Here is an 18,651-nt window from a genome sequence, read left to right as displayed (position 1 = left end):
GTATTGCACACTTCATATCCAGAATAGCATCCAGGTACATGGACAATTAGTTTGCAGCTTCCACATGAACTGATTTGCTGTTGTTGAGAGAAATGAGCAGTTGGGATTTGTTTAGGCTGCAAGTATCTCCCCATTTTGGGGAGCAAGTTCCTGGTAGCAGCAGAGCTGCTGTCTGGGCTGTACACGCGATGTGATGAAAGGCTGATTTTCCCCCCTACTGTGGTTTTACTCCCTGTTATTTCTTAAGTGACAGTAACTTCCTTCCATAAGATTATTTGAAAACTATGACAGTTCAGCCTGACTGGATACAGCCTCTTGTATTTTAAAAGAGACTGGGTCTTTACCTGTGCATTCAACAGCTTAAAATACTTTTATCTTTACAGACTAGCGTGTGCATAGGAACCATGCAAAATAAAATGTGATTCCTTTCACAGACAAGAACTTTGTGTTTCCTAGGCTGGGTGTGCTGGTGCAGCCAAAGCTCCATTTCATTGCATGTACACAAACAAGGTTTCTATAGCAACAAGTGAAACCGTTATTTCTCTTGCTTCCTTACCCAAACCGGACAGAACATATACCTGATCTGTCAATCATCTCCTGCCGCTTTGGTCTCCCTTAAAACATATTTACTCACCTTCTGTGTGCTCAGAGGAAGAGAACTTGCTGCCTGCGCAGCTGAGCAGAGGGATTTAGAATTTTTCCTGAAGCGTTATATACAGGTCATATCTATTCCCCTAAGCTACAACTTGCGTTGCTCTTTTATTTAGCATTTGGTAGCAAAAACTAAAAACTCAGAATGAAAACCCTTGACATAAAACCAATTTGCAAGTGGCCAGCTCTGGGGTTTGTGACTTCTGTCCCTTCCAGGAACACAGAGCTGCTGCCAGAAGAACGAGCAGGCTGGACTGAGGTGGAACAGAAAACATTCTCTTTCTTCCATACTTTATTTTGTTCTACAAATACAGTACAAAAATAGACTTTTTTTCCTGCACAAAATTAAATGTAAGCCATTTTCTTGCATTTCCATTTTTCCTCTGGGACAATGTCCAGCAATGACTTTGTATTCCCCTCTATTTTTAAAGAGACAGTGTCAGTGTAATTTAATTATATTATAAAATTATTTAATTATAAAAATACTACAAAAGACAGAGCAGCATTTGTATTAAAAAAACTGCAGGAAAAGCTTGTGTGGATGTAACATTCCTCTCTTAATGGTTTTTAAATGCTTAATTACTGAATAACATTTCCAAGAGCTCTCTGGTTTCAGTAATTTTGTTGCAGACAACGACACTCAGCCGGTTTCAGGTGGTTTTTGCCCCAGAACATATCCACGTAGTCTTGATAAAACAAAACTGAAACAAATATGCATATATTCAAATTACTTAAGACATATTTCACCTTAAGTTTGAAAAGGGGACAGGGCTTCTCCCTTCTAATACACAAGATTTCTGAAAATAAAGGGAGAAAAGGCTGAAAACCCCAACCAGAGTTTTCACAAAAGGCAGGGATTCAGAAAGTAAATTTTCAGATTCCCCCAAATCTTGGTTGCATGCTTTTTTACACCTGAATGGAAGTATTTCATCTTACTGTGATTGCGAGACAGTAAGAACAGAACTCTGCTTCACCGACTTGGAAAAGATCCGAATCAAAGAGCATGTCAGTCGTCCTTTGGCCAGCTCACCACAGGCTGTTCGATAGCAGCTCCATTCTTTAGTTCTGGGCAAGCAGGAAAAAATGGGAAGGAGAAAAATGGGAAAGGACAGTGCTAGTGAAACGAATGGCTCAAACCCCAGAATTATTAGTGCTGAGCGATACAGAAGAGCAAAAAAAAACCCAGCAGCACAAAGTGATGTTCTGAGAAGGTGCAACTGCACACCTGCTTCCAAGTCCAAGGGGAAAGGGGTGAACCTCATTACCTGTGATAGCAAAAGAAACTCTTGATACTGAATTAGGTCGGTCCCTGACAGCTCAGAAACACAAGTACAGTGCAAGATTAAGTCCTTAACTAGCAAAGGATACTTTGCTGTGACTATTGTTCTTGAACCTGGAAATGGCAAAGAAATACTTGTTCTGATCACAGTTTCTCAAAAGGGAACAACTGTGCTGCTTCTCCTTTCTTTTCTCGCTTGCTTTTTCTGGTCGTGTTGTTTTCTTTTGTTTTCTCTAACTGGCGATTTTGGGGCCAATAAATGGCCGTGTTCCCTACTGTAGTCTCTGAACTCGGACCTTCTTCTTCATCAGAAGAGAATCCTGCTCCTTTCTCTGCCTCAGGTGCTGACAGCTCCGTCTGGAAAAAAAAAAACACAGGCACAAAAATCAAAAAGTTGCTCTAGAAATCACTTGTAATTACCCCTTTCCAGAAGGGCTCGTCTTCCATCGCAGTGACACTTGATGACATTACTGGAGTTGGCTGCTCTGGTCTGGGCTCTCCCCCAAAGTGATGTGGTTCTATTCCTGGATGTCAAGCGTTCTTTCAACACAAGCAAAGTATTTTTGGCTGCAGAACAATAAAAATAAACCTGCTTTAAAGAGATCATGCCTTTCACCTTTCCCAATGGGGAAAAGATTAAGAACTAAAACATCTGGCTTCATAACAAAAAGCAGCCCCTTTCATCCTGTTAGCTACTTGCTTGGTTTGGAGGAATAAATCTAGGAATGGGGTATGTCAAAACAGAAAATACTACCAAAAAAATGACGCTTTAGGGAACACTAATCTCTTGGTAAGCAATAATAAATCTTTCATGGACATGAGCACAGCAAATTTCCCATGTATTTTTATTTTTACTAGTTGCTAGTCACATGGATGCAACAGGAAAGAAGTTGATTTTTTGAGCAACTACGCTCTGAAAGTTCTACACTCTACAAATGGAAACAAAACACATTGGAAAGACTGGAAAAAAAAACCCAAAACAACAAAAACCAACCTCTTGGTAGAGAAACATCATCCTGAAAAAGAAATCACTACTGGAAATGCAGAATACCTTGATGGAGTAGCGCTGCTTCAGTCGCTCTTTGATGAGAAGTCCTTTTGTCAGCAGCTTCCAGTTCCCCAGAGCCCTTTTTTCACGTTTCTGTGTGGGATTGTTATTGAAAAAAAGCTGACTGTTGGAAGTTTCAATGTATTTATGCCCACAGAACACGCAAGATTGAAGATTTTAAACTGCCATTAAAAAAACCCCACGCTAACTTAAATGTGTCATGTTAAAAGCTAATAGGCCAATAGGACTCTTAAGAGTAAAATATGTTGGTGTCCAATTATCTGCTAAATACATTAATTACTGTCACTTTCTAATGTGCACCCCAACTGTGTAAACGACATCAGAACCACTTCCAAAAGTCTAACCTCATATGTGCATCCTTATTTTTGTTTCCCAGCAGCCATGGAAAACTCTTCCAGAGTACACCCCATTTCAGATCCTGCAGTCGCACAGCAAGCCCAAAACAGGGCATTTGGGGGTGCGAGTAGCCCATGGTCACAGAGCTCTGTGTCTGTTCCTTACACAGCCCACCCTTGTTTGATTGTCCACAGTTTCAAAGAAATTTTCTTAATAAATTTCACAAAGAGGAAGATAAGAAATCACCTCCTTCTCTTTCTTTTCTATTTCTGCTTGTTCGTTCTCCCAGGCAGCAAGGAGGATGTCCTTATACTCCTCACACACAACGTAGCCGTCGGTACTAGGAAGGAGAACACAATCCTCTGTCAGCTACTAGAAGAAAAAAGAAAGGGAGCAAATGCCTGCTGACCCGGCCAAACCAACACTACTGGTTATTCACAGAACCGTCTGTCTCATGGGACCTGCATGCGTAACTCATCACTGATCCTCTCCACACGTAAAGCACATAAAGTCCCTTTTGTGTGCCAGGGCCACCAACTCCACTGCCACTACCAGCACAAAAGAGGACATGAACTCCTTAACACAGGGTATACAGCTTCTGCAGAACATCAAAATCTATCAGCTGCAACAAAGCAGCTTTACATACACTGGGTGTGAGTAGCCGCCGTGGAAATCAAACCCCGTGATGGCCTGAGCGCAGTCGATGTCCAGCTTCCGCGCCAACCTGTTCAGGTTTGGGAGTCTCAGCTGCACGCAGCCAACGGGTAACATGGATGGCAGGAAGAGATAGACGTTTCCATATTCATTCCGAGGAACCTGTTATTGTAAAAATTGAAGAGAAATGGTGACACTCCTGCACTCTGGGAAGGGTGAAAATCCCTCCTGCAGCTCAGGGACTTTCTCTTCCTTCTGACCTGCTACATTCCACTCTATTATTCAATATTCACACGACGAGGCATAAGCCCAGATTTTAGCTGCGTGGTTATCTCCTAGTTATGTTCTCTGGCCTTGTTACTCAGGCTGTAATGCAGAGAATTAGCAAAACAAATGTGGCGTAGACAAATCAGATCAACAGAATTACAAAGTCAGCAGTCTGCACTGCCAGCACGCCTTACTTGTATCCAGTAAAGAAAGGCCTCAGTGTAGTTTTGACCATTCCTCCCTAGGTACAGTTACCTCAGAAGTCTTAATCCTGAATCCAGATGTTATTGACTGATCTCACCTCTGAAACATTCAACTTGTGGAAAAATAAAGCCCAGAGCTCCATACAAACACTTCCAGGTCTCTGCCTTCCCAGGTACCTTTCCATCCACTGCTATAGGCGGCTGATAGTCTTCCGTCTGCCAGCGACCGAACAGCGCCAGGTCCTCTTTGTCCCGGTTTGCAGGCTCCGCCAGGCGCGCCTTCCTTGCCTGGTTGGAAAATCCTTTCACCATCTGTGCAAACACAATGCCCAAGGCTGTAACACCAGCACCACAAGCCGCCAGTGATTTCGGACTTTCTTAGGACATCAAAGGACAAGGCTCTGGGTGAGAAGAAAAGCCTGTTTCCTAGCTTCAGTATCCATTGTTTATAAATGATAATCCACGACACCCGCATGCAACAGAGAGCCAGATCTTGCAGTTCATCTAAAACGCTAGGATGCCTTTGAAGAGGATGAAAAGGGTGAGGTTCTGCTAGATACCCTTGCGGTGTGAAGAAGAGATAGCTGGGCTTTGGGTAACATGTAGGAACTATAGGCACAGTAGGTGGACTGATTCATGATGCGGCTACCACAAACCATGCAAGCAAGAAATCTTCATCTGCTGACAGAGAGAAGGCAAAAAACAAACCAGAACTGAGCTTGAACTTTAGAGGGCAGACATGTTGCACAGGAGGAAGTCAAACCCTCTTACCTTGTAAGGCGCTTCTCCGATCCTCACCACCCGAGCTTGCTTCAGCCAAGTGTCCCTGGAGTGCAGCGTGTGTACACAGTCTCTGAAAAGGCCAGAAAGGAGGAGCACAGGAGTTTTGAAGTGTGTCCATAAGAGACTTCCAAACTGTTTTTCACATCAGGAATTGTAAAAAAAGCTCTACCTAAGTGATACACAAGTGCTACCTAAGCAGCTAAATGCCTCACCCTGTCTCTGCACATGGCTGAGCCTACTGCTGATACCATCGTGATCTTAGAATCATAGAATCATTTCAGTTGGCAGAGACCCTCAGGATCATCGAGTCCAACCATAACCTAACCAACTCTAGCACTAAACCATGTCCCTACAAACCTCATCTAAACGCCTTTTAAACCCCTCCAGGGATGGTGACTCCATCACTGCCCTGGGCAGCCTGTTCCAATGCCTGACAATCCTCTCCGGGAAGAATTTTTTCCTAATATCCAACCTAAATCTTCCCTGGCGCAACTTGAGGCCATTTTTTCTCATCCTATCACTTGCTACTTGGGAGAAGAGACCAACACCCTCCATGCTCCAACCTCCTTTCAGGCAGTTGCAGACAGTGATAAGTTCTCCCCTCAGCCTCCTGTTCTCCAGGCTGAACAGCCCCAGTTCCCTCAGCCGCTCCTCATCACACTTGTGCTCCAGCCCCTCACCAGCTTCATCACCTCCTCTGCACTCCCTCCAGTACCTCAATGTCCTTCTCACGATGAGAGACCCGAAACTGAACACAGTATTCAAGGTGAGGCCTCACCAGTGCTGAGTACAGTGGCACAATCACTGCTCTAGTCCTGCTGGCCACACTATGATTCACAAATCAGCTCTTAAATTTGCTACAAAGATCACAGTCGCGCAGGGCAACACGTGCAGCACTCACCTGGAGTAGACAGCCTCCCCCCTGCAGTACCCCAGGACAGCGGCCGACTCGGGATAGATCGCCTGGTATTTCAGGAGGTGCCTCTTCAGCGCGTACAGAGGGTGGTTTTTGTACTCTCCAATTGCTGTTGGTAGAGGCTGATCTTGAAGCTTAACTTGAAACTGTAGCAATGACACAAAGAGTGATTTCACAACTCTCTTGCACTACCCTTTGTAATAAAATAAGAATGATTACAGTTTGGATCAAAGGAAAAAAACACCAGAAACTTACATGAGACAACAGACCAAAACATTCTTGTAGCAAATAAGTACTTATACGTGTACTCAGTTCTATGCATTTTAAAGACTGAGAATGCTAACCTGCACAGAAACCACACTAGCAAGCTTCCAGCATGGGCTCTCTGGTACTTTTGCTACCCAGATTTCTCTCAACAGCCTCCATTTGATATTATTTTAATCTAATATTGTATATTCCCATTTAAAACACGCTCAATCTGAACATTTCGAGCTCAAAGACTAATTTCCTTCCTCATGGAAAGACTTTTGCCGGAATGAGAATCCAAGGACTGGCCTCCCTGGCACTAAATGTCCTGAAGAACCTATTGCCATTTACCTCATTTTCCTCCTTCTTGTCTCTTTCCACATAGGGACTTTTATAGGGCTGCAGTGTCTCCTCCCACCACTCAGGGTCCACACGACTCTTCCTCGTTGCCGTCATCCACACTGGGTCATATCTTTGTGTAACATCCCTCACGCTCCCATCGTTGTCGAATCCCACGATGTAGAAAAGCGGCTTTGTGGCATATGTGAAGCACAGCTGGGGCTGCCCAACGTTGCCGTGAACACAGTCTACACATACCCACTTGTCCTCACATTCAAGGAAAACCTCCAGCCACTGGTTTGTGCCCATCACCTTCCTTACCTCCTGCTGTCCATCGTCCTCATCACTGGAAATTATTTTGTTTCTCTTTTTCTGTGCATGAGGCAAGGGCGGAGCTGTACTTTCTGCTGGCTTAGCATCCACTCCATGTGAATTTTTGGATAGCCTTGATTCTGAAGTCTCAGTTTTCGTGCTTTTTATAGCAGTTACTTTTGACTTCTGGGAGCCCAGTGAGCTCCTCCGTCTTTTAGAGACAGTTTCAAAATCCTCATCAGAGAGATCACTCTCCTCCTCTGAAACCTCAAAGTCCGAAACGCTGCCCTCATCACTTCCACTCTCTTCCTTGTAACACACTTTGGAGGCCACTCGTCTCCGGCGATCATTCTTGGGCCGGACTGGCACATCTTTTTCTGCTAAACTGCTCTCCCTGTTACTAGATTCCTTCTGTTTCTGGCTGCCTGTAGTCAGCTTCGACTTGTGTGTCCTTTTGGTCTGAGCAGTTTTGTGTGTCTTTGGCTCCTTGTTGTCTTCTTCACTCTTTGAGGATTCTTCCTCCCCTTTGGCTTTTCTGCAGGGGCGTTTTTTTGCCACAGCCTTGGGTGTTGTGGCAGAGCTCTTCTTACCCTCAGAGGCACTGCTGAGAAACTGCCTATTGGATGAGCTTTTTCCCTGCAAAGAAAAAGGCTACGTCACTTTTCTTACCACAGCTAAGAATACGTTAAAAAAAAAGACTGAAATCAGCACGAGGTACGTGCAGACCAAAGGTTGGCAGGCATGGTCAGTCTGCACGTCTTGGGGACTTGAAAGCTTCAGGCAAATGGCTGAAGAGAGTTGTACTCAAGCAGCAAGTGTTCACTGTCTAAGTTTTAAAGAAATTTAAAACCACAGAAGCATAAGAAGTCTTTGCTGAAACACTTTTTTTTTTTTTAAGGAGAAACCTAAAAGTTAAGGGTTTCTGTCTTGTGTGCTACAGTCAGAACACTGTCATCGCCCTGGTTCATGCAGTAAGCAATTCACCTCGAGCTGCAGCAGCCAGAAAGTTTTTCAATCCTACTCTCTAAACCAGTGACGTATTCCTTATTCCACACACTCAACAAAAACTACCTTTGCACTTGTCTCCTTGAGAGGAATAGGCTGAAAAGACAGCACGAGGCGACACAGCAGCTGTAATGCTCGCAGAATAATTAAAAATATCTGCAAAAGAAAACACAAAGAATTTTTAACTTTTTCTTAAAACTCCTATAAGAGGGGTTCTATCACAAATAATTTTCATTCTTACCTTTACCCCATGCTGTATACACTGACATGGATGTGTAGGCAGCCCCGTTGCTATAATATTAAAGCACAGCACAGTATCCTGTGATTCTTATTTATGGCACTGAGTGACTGACAGGTGTGACGTGGCCCTCCCGCGTGGGACGCAACGGAAGCTGCCCAAGCAAGGCTCGCTTTGTCTTTTCCTCCTGTCCCAGAGGTGACACCTCTGCATTTCCACAGCAAGGCCACAAAGCCACCACAGCAACTGCTTTCTGCTTTGCAGCAGAGAAGCTGCAACATCGCACTTTATCAGCAACCGAGCAGAGCTGGAAGCCACGCACCTGCAAAGCAGCAGCTTGTTTCGGCTGTTTCAAACGTCTCCTGTCAATTTGATCTCCTGTGTTTCCCCCTCCCTCATTTGTTTTACCAAAAATCTGTATGTGACTTAAAGCAACTGAGTCTACTTCTTCCCTTAATCCAATTTCACCACAAAATGACTGTAGAATTGAAGTCCTTTTGAAGCCTTGCTCTTGGGCAGCTCTAAATCACAGCTCAATTCCTTTGGCCTTGAATGGTGACTCACACTACCAACCTTGTAACTCAAAAACCTGCGAAGAGTTTCTCCGGCTGCAAGTAAGCCCAAGAATTTCCTCATTCAAATTAGTACTTAATAAGAAACCTATTAAGCTGGTTTTCTTTGATCTCCACTGCCAAAGCACACGTAGGAACAAGCAGCTCTAAACACAAAGCCATGCACAGCCGAATACCGAGTGTGCAGTGACACTAAGCAGAACTACCCTGTTTCCCCAAAAATAAGACTTACCCCAAAAATAAGCCCTAGTATGATTTTTCAGGATTTTTGAGGATGCTTGAAATACAAGACCTACTCCAAAAATAAGCCCTAGTTACAGTTCATTTAAAAAGTCAATTTACATAGTGTATAGGCAGCTATAAATGTAAAAAAGTAGTAAGTTTTGCAGCAAAAATTAATATAAGACCCTGTCTTATTTTTGAGGAAACAGGGTAGAGGCTCCAGTCAGGCACAATTCAAATTGAAGAATTGAATCACAGAAGGACTTCAGCTAAAAATACAACAGAAAAAGCCACGGAATCACCTAAGTCACCAATTTGCTTTCTCCAAATCCATATCTCAGACACCACTTCACGCGTGGCCTGACAGCACTACAGCAACGATCCAACCTGCAAACCCAGCAACCGACCCCACGCTTCCCAGTCACTTACATGAACCAACTCCTCCTCATCTCGTGCAGCATAGATGGCAAAGCGCTTCTCCAAGGTCGACTGAAGGGACTCCCCTTTTTCCGTGGAAAGCTCAGCATTGACAGTGAAGGTTCCAACAAACCTGAAATACGAGACACCTACTTACTGGCTGGTGTTTGTGACTGCATTCTTAAACTTCACAGTTTATCTTTTCCTTCTGTAAAAAAGACTTTCACCTTCGTATTTAAAATCAAAAGGAACACCAAAAATTGGTTATTATACTATATTTACCCCTCTCCCTGAACCCTGGCTCTACATTCTATGTGACAGCGTGATTAGGAGAGAGAGTTTTACCATTTCACCAAGTTGGAAAGGTAGAGAAGGTTCACTTGGTCTGCAGGCGCTTTTGTGAAGTGCGTGGGGATGATGGACAGACCGATGGCATGGAGATCTGGCTGGCTGCAGATCCTGTTCCGATAGAAACCATTTGCTAATAAACACAAGAGGTGAACCTGAGGGAAAAGAGTTTCTGTAGTGAGTTCACGAGAGATTTTCTTCACTGGAACTATTGTCCCTGGTAAAGATGAGGAAGGCTTTACTGCTGCTTTTAACAAAGACAGGCAACAGTGAAGCCCCCCGAATATACAGAGGGTGGACACAGGGCTTCTCCAGACCACAGCTTTTTTTTTTTCATTCCTAGCCATGGCCCCACATGATTTGATCAAAATTAGTTTCTTCTTCATTACAAATCAGTTCAGACACCTTTACACTCAATTTTTTCTCTGCCAGGTTCCTCTGTGACCAATACCTTGTGTGTGTCCTCACGAACCTCCTTGCTGAAACGTTTCATCAGTCTCCGAAGATACGTCTCAAACTCGGCTTTCCTTTTTTCACTGTGTGAGATTACAGAAGAAATGGATGTTGTGGGTTTTCTATGGACCTGCTTTTATAGATTCCTGAATTGGGTCAGTTCTCAAAGAGAATCCATACCAGACAAGCTTCTGTGCACACTTAACAGAAGTTTAGGTACTGGCTCTGTGAACAGGCACGCAGGCTGCACATAGCCAATAAACTGGGAACTTCATGTACCCAACTGCTGAGATCTCGGGTGTATTCAGATGACCTGAAACTCCACCTGACTTAATGTGCCTACAGTGTCCTACTGGACAGCTTTGGATCACTCCATACTAAATTTATAGTTCACTGCCTGAACTGTTTGATTTTCAGGTTACGGCTAGCATTCCATTCAGATTCCTGGAAAAATGGTTTTCTCTTCATTGATGAAGTCTTTCAACTTACAGGCAACTGATATTCTGGTTTCTTTGTTATGAAGGGTGGCCTGGGACACTGCCCACCCTATAACAGCAGGAGACATCACCAGGCCTCCAGCTGCCACACAAAGCAAACCCTCCTTGCTATAACACTCCCAGATGCTGAGGATGTTCATTTGATCTATTCATACCTCAGCTATGGACACAAAGAAACTTCTATCTGAGCTGTTAAGATATTTACAATACAAGGATGCCATTCACCCACAGCTCTCCTTGAAGAGAGCTACTACTGTCCCTGGTTTGGAAATGTGGGTATTAAAGCACGGTGATTTACACACTTGATTTTCAAGGAAGCTAAAAAACCTCCATTCCTGCCAGCTGAAGAGTTTTGGTACAACTGTCAGTGCGTGAACCGTTCCCCATCCCACGACCTCACATCATTCCCACTCAATAGTTTGCACAAAGTGGGGATTTCCACCCAGAGCAGATCAAGTCAGTGATAGCAAAGACTATTTTTAACTTCATCCTTTAACGGCCCACCGTTGCCTTCCCTGTTCTTACCTCCTCTGTCTTTTCTTCATCTGCTCTGGGGTTTCAATCTCTATCTCGACAGGATTGCTTGGCAGCGCCGTTGCTGGAAGAACAGCAGCTTCTTCTAACTTATCTGTGGCAGGTTCCTGGAGTTCTGGAAAAATAAAATATTACTAAATGACAAGTAAATATGGAATAGTTCCCCTGGGGAGGGATGACAATAGGATAAGAACCTACCCACTCATGTTCAAGTGTTCAAACCACCTATAAGCAGAATGTACCCAGTAATTACGAGCTCCTGCATCTTCCATAACACTGTGTATGCTCAGTTATTTCAAATAACTGTGGGATTCCAGTCACGTGCTGTTGAGGAATCAGTTCAGCACAGTCTAATGGCAAGTGGCTCTGTCACAAGCAAACTCAATCAGGAGAAAGGTGAATGAAGCAGATGTGACTTGAAGGGTACTTGTAGAGTAGCAAAGAAAAAAACCTGACAACTGTTCACTTTAGAATGCATAAATCTGTAGTGGAAAAATATGAAGATTATGATCATAATGATTCTTATCACAGTTTGCTGATGGCCACCTAATCGAAGAGCTCAGTTGGTTGCATCTTCACCCTCCTTTACTAGGAAATTGCAGTTTTGAATCTTCAAACCGACTCATTCTTAGCTGCTCAATATTAGACAACACAAACACCTGAGAAAGTGCTTTGTGCATCGTAGTATAATTTTAACATAAGCCAACAAATAGGCACTGCCACCAGGTCAGCAGTTGTGTGGGTTTTTCTACCTTGGAACCATTCTAGAAGCATTGTGAGACATGAACTTTTAAAAATACAGATATGCACATGGAGCATACTTTAGGTATACAGAGTATATATATTTACCAGAATCAAAATGAGAAAGAGTTCAAAAATCTAATTACAAAAAAAAGGGTATTTTAAGAATATTTACTCCCTAAAACAAATAAACATATAATTTTTACCTTCCACATCCTCCCATTCATCTTCGCTTTCATCATCATCACCAGTATTGTCTTCATCCATCTCTTTTTCAACAGGAGATTCTCCCTTCAATTTTATCTCCTCCTGACAGGGCTTCAGTGAGTCACTGTTAAAATTACCAAAATGGCTTTAGCACCCAGAAGCGTAAGTGCTTGTTTATTTAAGAAAAAAGGAGAAAGAACACACTAAAAATAGGGAAACAAATGAAGCATGACCTCTGCATCAGTAACAACAGATTGAGTGTTAGACAATTAAACCACAGATAACTTCTCTGTAAAGCAAACCATCTTTGCCATAAATAACCATGGGCTCAATGGAACAACACTTTTTCAGTGCAAACTTAGGTCCTGGCTCTGCAAGGATATTTAGGAAGGAAGATCCCTGAACCTACAAAAGGCCCCATCCTTGAGAAGAGGTTGTACAAGTGAGTCCTTGGAGAAATGGTTCACTGAATCATTTGTTCTTACTGAACCTGTAAATCGTACTGAAATAGGAACTGTTTCTGTTTCACTACACTAATACACAAGGCTCTGGCTGGCCAGTGAAATGAGACCAGTTTAATTTCTTTTTATTAATTCATTTGCTATAGCAATTTCCACGGGCATACTGGGCTGATACCATCATACATTTGTTTCCCATACAGACAATCTTCCTCCGGACTGACTCTGCAATGAATAAGATGCTACTTCTGATCAGCTGTTGACACAAATGTACTAAATTGTATTAATAGCCTAAAATAAACTGCTCACATGCACATATGCACCACTGGGCCCTAAACAAATAACATGTAACCATGAAGAAAGAGCTCCTATAGACTTCAATGACAAGTACACTTACCTGCATGTTTCCTCTTTGTTGTCATTCCCTTTATTTCTAGTAATTTTCTTGTTTTCTTTTATTAGTGATTTTGCCCCTTGTTTTGAAGGCTTGTTTTCTGACTTGGAAACTGCAGTATCACAATCTTCTTCCTTCTTCCTAGCCAGAGCTTTTGAGTCATTCTTCTTTATACTGGGCTTCTTTTTTACAAAATCATCTGCATGGGACAGAAGAAAGGAAGATATGTTAAAGGATGAAGTTTCATCTCCATGGCAATCAGAAACAATACTGCCACAGCCTTCATTAGAGCCGGCCACAGATGAAATGAGCACTCACAATGTCAAGCACGTAGTTGTTTCTGAAAAAACAGGTAAGAAGAGAGAGTGCAGAGGAGGTGATGAAGCTGGTGAGGGGCTGGAGCACAAGTGTGATGAGGAGCAGCTGAGGGAACTGGGGCTGTTCAGCCTGGAGAACAGGAGGCTGAGGGGAGAACTTATCGCTGTCTGCAACTACCTGAAAGGAGGTTGGAGCATGGAGGGTGTTGGTCTCTTCTCCCAAGTACCAAGTGATAGGATGAGAAAAAATGGCCTCAAGTTGCGCCAGGGGAGGTTTAGATTGGATATTAGGGAAAAATTCTTCAAGGAAAGGGTTGTCGGGCATTGGAACAGGCTGCCCAGGGCAGTGGTGGAGTCACCATCCCTGGAGGGGTTTAAAAGGCATTTAGACGAGGTTCTTAGGGACATGGGTTAGTGCTCGGGTTAGGTTAGGTTATGGTTGGGCTCGCTGATCCCGAGGGTCTCTTCCAACTTAAATGATTCTATGATACTATGAATTGAGCGAGACCCGTGTAAGGAATATACTTATAATAATGTAACACGCAAGAAGTACATAAAGATTTCTATAGTCCTACCAGCGGGGTCAGCTGAGAAACAAGCATCGCACTTGCCACTCACAAGAAACTATTACTCTGTGAATCTGCTCTCTGGAGCTTTTTCCAGGGCACCTCCCGGGACAGGGACCCGCCGTCCCGGCCACCCCAGCCCGCAGCGGGCGGCTCCGTGCCTGCTGTCCAGCCTTTGTCAGCGCTTCCACACAGCGTTTTGTGGCTAATTTCACACACGGATTTAAACCCCAGATTTCTGCGGGCCAACCGTCCCACCCCCCGGCGCTGTGCGGAACGGTTCTCCGCGCCTCCAGCCTGAGGCACCGGCTCTTTCCCTCACGGCGGCTGCCGCGGTGCGGAGCTCACACCCGCCCGCCCGGCCCCGCCGCACACCAGGGGCCTGGAGCGGCCCCACGTCCCGGCGATGGCGCAGCGCCCGGCCCGCCGCGGCCCCGGCCCGCCATGGCGCTCACCCTCCTCCTCCGGCTCGTCCCGCGGCGCCCCCAGCCCCCCGGGGCGCCTCTTGCCGGCGGCCGCTGGCCGGGGCGATGCTTTGCGCTTCTTGGCCATAGCGCCCCCCGGCAGCGGGCAAACCGCGGCCCCCGCTCCGCGGCCCCCTACTGCCCGCCCCGCCGCGCCCCGTCCACCGCCCCCCGCCCCGCCCCCGGCGGAGGGGAAGGGGAAGGGCCATGAAGTCTCGCGGGAGAGCGCGGGAGGCGGTTTGAAAGATGGCGGATGAGGTGGACCAGGTGAGCGGCTCTCTGCTTCCCTCAGGGCGGGGGGCACCGGCGGGGCCTTCCCCGCCACGGCTGGGCCCGCCTTCCCTCCGCGGGGCCTGGGGGAACCTCCGCGGCTGGAGGCGGCGTTCGGCCGCCTGGCTGGGGCTGGGCAAAGCCCCCTCGCCCGGGCAGCCTTCCTGGGGCGCAGCCCCCGCCGGGAGCGCTTGGTGTGTGGAGTGAAGGTGCCACAGGGCGGCCCGGCCCTTGTGCTGCGGCCGGGGCGGTGAGGAGCGCGGGCAGGGCTCGGGCCCGGGTCACCAGGAACCGCCGGAGGAGGGAAACGGAGGAAGGCTGCTGAGGAAGATACCTTCGGCTTTGCCTCGCTGTCTAGGAAATAGGTAGCATACTGCGGGATGTGCAGAAAAATGCTCACTTGGTTTGTTCAGCCTGGAGAAGAGGAGACTAAGAGGAGACCTCATGGTGGCTCCAGCCTCTTCACCAGGGGAGGAGGAGGGACAAGCACCGAACTCTTTAGTGACTGATGACAGAACCCGAGGGAATAGCAGGAAGATGTGCCAGGGGAGGGTCAGTTGGACGTGAGGAAAAGGTTCTTCACCCAGAGGGTGCTGGACACTGGAACAGGCTCCCCAGGGAGGTGTCCCGGCCCCAAGCCTGACAGTGCTCAAGAAGAGACTGGACAACGTCCTCAGACACACGGTGTGACCTGTGGGGTTGTCCTGTGCAGGGACAGGAGTTGGACTCGGTGATCCTTGTGGGTCCCTTCCAACTCAGGACATTCTGCAATTGAGAACATTCTGTGATGAGAACACCTGCAAGGCTTCAGAGCTTTCCTGTTCCAACAGGGCCGCATCCATTCCTGCTCTATCCCCACCCTGTTAGGATGCCCTCTTCTGCTGTAGTATCTCCTCTCTCCTATCCTTTGACTGTCATCTCACATGGTTTAGTGCCAGAGTTAGGTTATGGTTGGACTCCATCATTGTGAGGGTCTTTTCCACCCAAAATTATTTCTGTGATACTCTTGAGAGGGGTGTGTTTGGGGCAGGAGGGGCAGCACGTACCCAGGTGTATTGGTGAAAATGGCAGCATGTGTTTGGTGTTTCTAACCTATGCCATGTGAGCACAGGTGGGGCGCTGGTCCATAAGCTGCCTGGTTCATGCAGATCAGACTTTCTGCTGCAGTATGGACACTGGTTGCTGATAAGGAATATAGTTTATATAACAGTATGCGTGAGGCACAACTGCTGCAAACTAAACTGAAGTCTTTGAACTCATTTTGCTGAAGCTGGTGAATATCTGTGGAGCAGTAATATCGGCTGCACTCAGGTTCAACAGGAGGTGAAGGAATGATTTCTAATATTTGAATCTATGTTCTCAATTGTTTTGTTTTCCGTGTCTCGCGAACACTGAGGAATGGAAAAGTTCAGAGTCTTCTTCTCTACTAATAACTTTTTTAATTTTATTTTTTTAGCAACAAACAACCAATACTGTAGAGGAGCCACTCGATCTCATCAGACTCAGTCTAGATGAGCGAATCTATGTCAAAATGAGGAATGACAGAGAGCTTAGAGGCAGACTACATGTAAGTAAAACTTCCAGAACACTGTCATACATATTCAGCTAAGCACTACACAGATGCTTCATCCCTGGAAACATTCAAGATCAAGTTGGACAGGGCTCTGAGCAACCTAACGTAGTTGAAGATGCCCCTGCTCATTGCAAGGAGGTTGGACTAGATGATTTTGAAAAATCCCTTCCAACCCAAATGATTCTACGATTCTTTCATTGATTGTTTAAAAATATTAGTTTAAAAGTGCAAGTAATTGTATCTAATGGCTAAAAGTGCGGAAGTGGTTAGAGAAGGTAAGTTAAAGATCATCTTAACAAGAGCTGAACCCTTTCTCTTATCAAAAGTGTAATGCGATTGGTGGCAAAATCTAATTTATTCAGTACTCAGTCTGCTATTAAATGTTTCTCTAGAGATTCAAGACATGTATTTTGTTTTTCTTGTTTCCTGAAGGATACCAAGCAATGCATTCCACTGCTTTTGCCTTCTGTTTCTGTGTCTGTGAAATAAGCAATAATGCTCCAGGTGTCTTCTTGTGATACCCCATGATGTCTCTTTAAGACTAAAATGAGAATGGGATTATAGTTACCAAACAAGTATCTCTTAAGGCACACCCTGTGAGGGTATGATGTGATATGTACTCAACTGGATCATCTGTGAATCTTTTTCGTCTAAGTAGTTTCTTCTGAGAGTGATCTGTCTCTTGATGAGACGGATTTTTTGCTTTCTATTAAGTCAGTCATCTTTCCTGAGTAGTGTACTGTGTTGGGGAAGGGATCCATGCTGCCCTGTGTGTTAACTGCGCCTTACCTCCTTTGGGAACATGAAGATGAGGAGAAATTAGTGAGGCACATGTAGCTTGCAACATGCTTTTTGTAAGGTGGTTGGAACATGTGCTGCTTTTCAGTTTTTGTAGCGTTGTATGAATTACAGCTTTCATATCACGTAAGTTGGCCCCAGGCAATCGATTCTAGGAGGCTGAGCTGGCAGCAGAGAATGTGTAGCTGGTTTAATGTTAATGAATAGTGTCTGTCTCTGAGTTCTTGCATGTGATCTCACTAGAAGCTGCAGAGCTATTTCCTGGAAGAGTGTTTCAGTGAATATAAAGGTCTTCCTTTTTTTTTAATGCTGCAGAGTACTGATTTGTTGGCGTTTGTTTGAAATCATAACGGATACTACCTTGTTTTGACATAGTGGCATGTTTTGGTCAAAATCAAGCTAAAATAATTATGTCTGAAAGTCTTGATATAATTCTCGTTTTAATGAGCTTGTGTTTGAATATTGGAAGAAATAATGAACGAACTTCATTCCTACAGGCTTATGATCAGCACTTAAATATGATTTTGGGTGATGTGGAAGAAACTGTAACTACAATAGAGATTGATGAAGAAACTTATGAAGAGATTTATAAAGTAAGGACTTTAGTGTATTTATCCCTGTAGAAAGCTTTTTTTAAAACTAAACTATGTTCTATTGTTAAAGTAGTTTATCTCTGACTACTTTTTGAACCAAAGTCTAAAAAATTTTGGGCAAATTGTTATGGAAGTACAAAGGATATCCAAAACCATGGTGTTAGTTGTATTGATCTCTTCAGCATGCTGGAATGTTGTATGTTTGAGCTTCTATTTGTTGGAGTTGTTTCTGGTGTTTTGTTATGATTGGATTTGGTCATTTGCTTAGCAGATTTTTTTTGTAAACTGTGCTTTTGTAAATGTAAACTTTTCTTTCCTTCTTCATAGTCTACCAAAAGGAATATTCCGATGCTCTTTGTCAGAGGTGACGGCGTTGTGCTTGTAGCTCCCCCATTGAGGGTTGGTTGAAGCCACAAAGTTGGGAAGTTTCAGACTTTTGGACATTGGTTCGTGTTTCGATCATGCGTCTCAAAATTCTGTACGTGTTTTTTATAGGATGTTTTTGTCTGTTCTTTTGGGAAGGGGAGGGAAGGGGAACCAATTTGTCTTTCAGAAAGTACATGTAGTCAATTGAAGCAGTGTAAATCCAACCTGATTTTCGCAGAATTAATGTAACTGCTGTAAATTAGCTGTCTTGTCACATCAGTAAATGAATCTATAATTTTTTCAATCTTGGCAATGGCACTGTTATAGTTTTTTTGTTTTAAATAAATTTGGTTTATCTTTCAGATTTGACTTGTCATGTTTTAATGTTGAAGACCTGATTCTTATGGTCTTCTATAGAGCTAGTGCTATATTAAGTTGTAGTATGTAGCCTCACTATCTGAGAAAATAGTAACTTTTGTGTGTCTTATGTTAATTTCTGTCCTTACTAATGCCTGAGTCCTGCACATAGAAGTTTGGTGGGTGGCAATATTACATGAATATAC

At 44.5% G+C, this 18,651-nt stretch overlaps 2 protein-coding genes across 2 annotated transcripts; one reads left to right on the top strand and one right to left on the bottom strand.

Annotated features, from left to right (window-relative positions):
• Nucleotides 1–8: 8 nt before the first annotated feature.
• On the bottom strand, nucleotides 9–14,609 carry XPC (XPC complex subunit, DNA damage recognition and repair factor). The gene is made up of 16 exons (XM_065642415.1): nucleotides 14,480–14,609; nucleotides 13,145–13,340; nucleotides 12,289–12,413; nucleotides 11,333–11,456; nucleotides 10,309–10,393; nucleotides 9,855–10,012; nucleotides 9,522–9,642; nucleotides 8,127–8,216; nucleotides 6,756–7,691; nucleotides 6,144–6,304; nucleotides 5,231–5,312; nucleotides 4,637–4,771; nucleotides 3,982–4,151; nucleotides 3,582–3,675; nucleotides 2,982–3,071; nucleotides 9–2,287 (listed from the first exon to the last, which is right to left on the bottom strand). The coding sequence occupies exons 1-16, from the start codon at nucleotides 14,574–14,576 to the stop codon at nucleotides 2,075–2,077; spliced, it is 2,877 nt and encodes a 958-aa protein (XP_065498487.1). The 5' UTR covers nucleotides 14,577–14,609; the 3' UTR covers nucleotides 9–2,074.
• Nucleotides 14,610–14,710: 101 nt separating this feature from the next.
• Nucleotides 14,711–18,450, top strand: LSM3 (LSM3 homolog, U6 small nuclear RNA and mRNA degradation associated). The gene is made up of 4 exons (XM_065642747.1): nucleotides 14,711–14,755; nucleotides 16,215–16,325; nucleotides 17,627–17,722; nucleotides 18,050–18,450. Exons 1-4 carry the CDS (start codon nucleotides 14,735–14,737, stop codon nucleotides 18,128–18,130), a joined length of 309 nt encoding a protein of 102 aa, XP_065498819.1. The 5' UTR covers nucleotides 14,711–14,734; the 3' UTR covers nucleotides 18,131–18,450.
• The last annotated feature ends 201 nt before the right edge of the window (nucleotides 18,451–18,651 follow it).

This window comes from Caloenas nicobarica, chromosome 11, assembly GCF_036013445.1.
Source record: "Caloenas nicobarica isolate bCalNic1 chromosome 11, bCalNic1.hap1, whole genome shotgun sequence".
NCBI classification, from domain to species: domain Eukaryota; kingdom Metazoa; phylum Chordata; class Aves; order Columbiformes; family Columbidae; genus Caloenas; species Caloenas nicobarica.
Note: the sequence above shows the minus strand (reverse complement) of the source record. Positions and strands in the feature narration are given on the sequence as shown.

Bases quoted from the DNA above. Each gene is read 5' to 3' on its own strand.
- XPC (XM_065642415.1), bottom strand. From the start codon at position 14,576: ATGGCCAAGAAGCGCAAAGCATCGCCCCGGCCAGCGGCCGCCGGCAAG. The intron at 12,414-13,144 runs GTAAGTGTACTT...TAATTTTAACAG, and splicing joins AACAAAGAGGAAACATGCAG to TGACTCACTGAAGCCCTGTC. The intron at 2,288-2,981 runs GTATTCTGCATT...TTTTTTTTCCAG, and splicing joins AGCAGCGCTACTCCATCAAG to ACGGAGCTGTCAGCACCTGA.
- LSM3 (XM_065642747.1), top strand. From the start codon at position 14,735: ATGGCGGATGAGGTGGACCAG. The intron at 14,756-16,214 runs GTGAGCGGCTCT...TTATTTTTTTAG, and splicing joins TGGCGGATGAGGTGGACCAG to CAACAAACAACCAATACTGT. The intron at 17,723-18,049 runs GTAAGGACTTTA...CCTTCTTCATAG, and splicing joins CTTATGAAGAGATTTATAAA to TCTACCAAAAGGAATATTCC.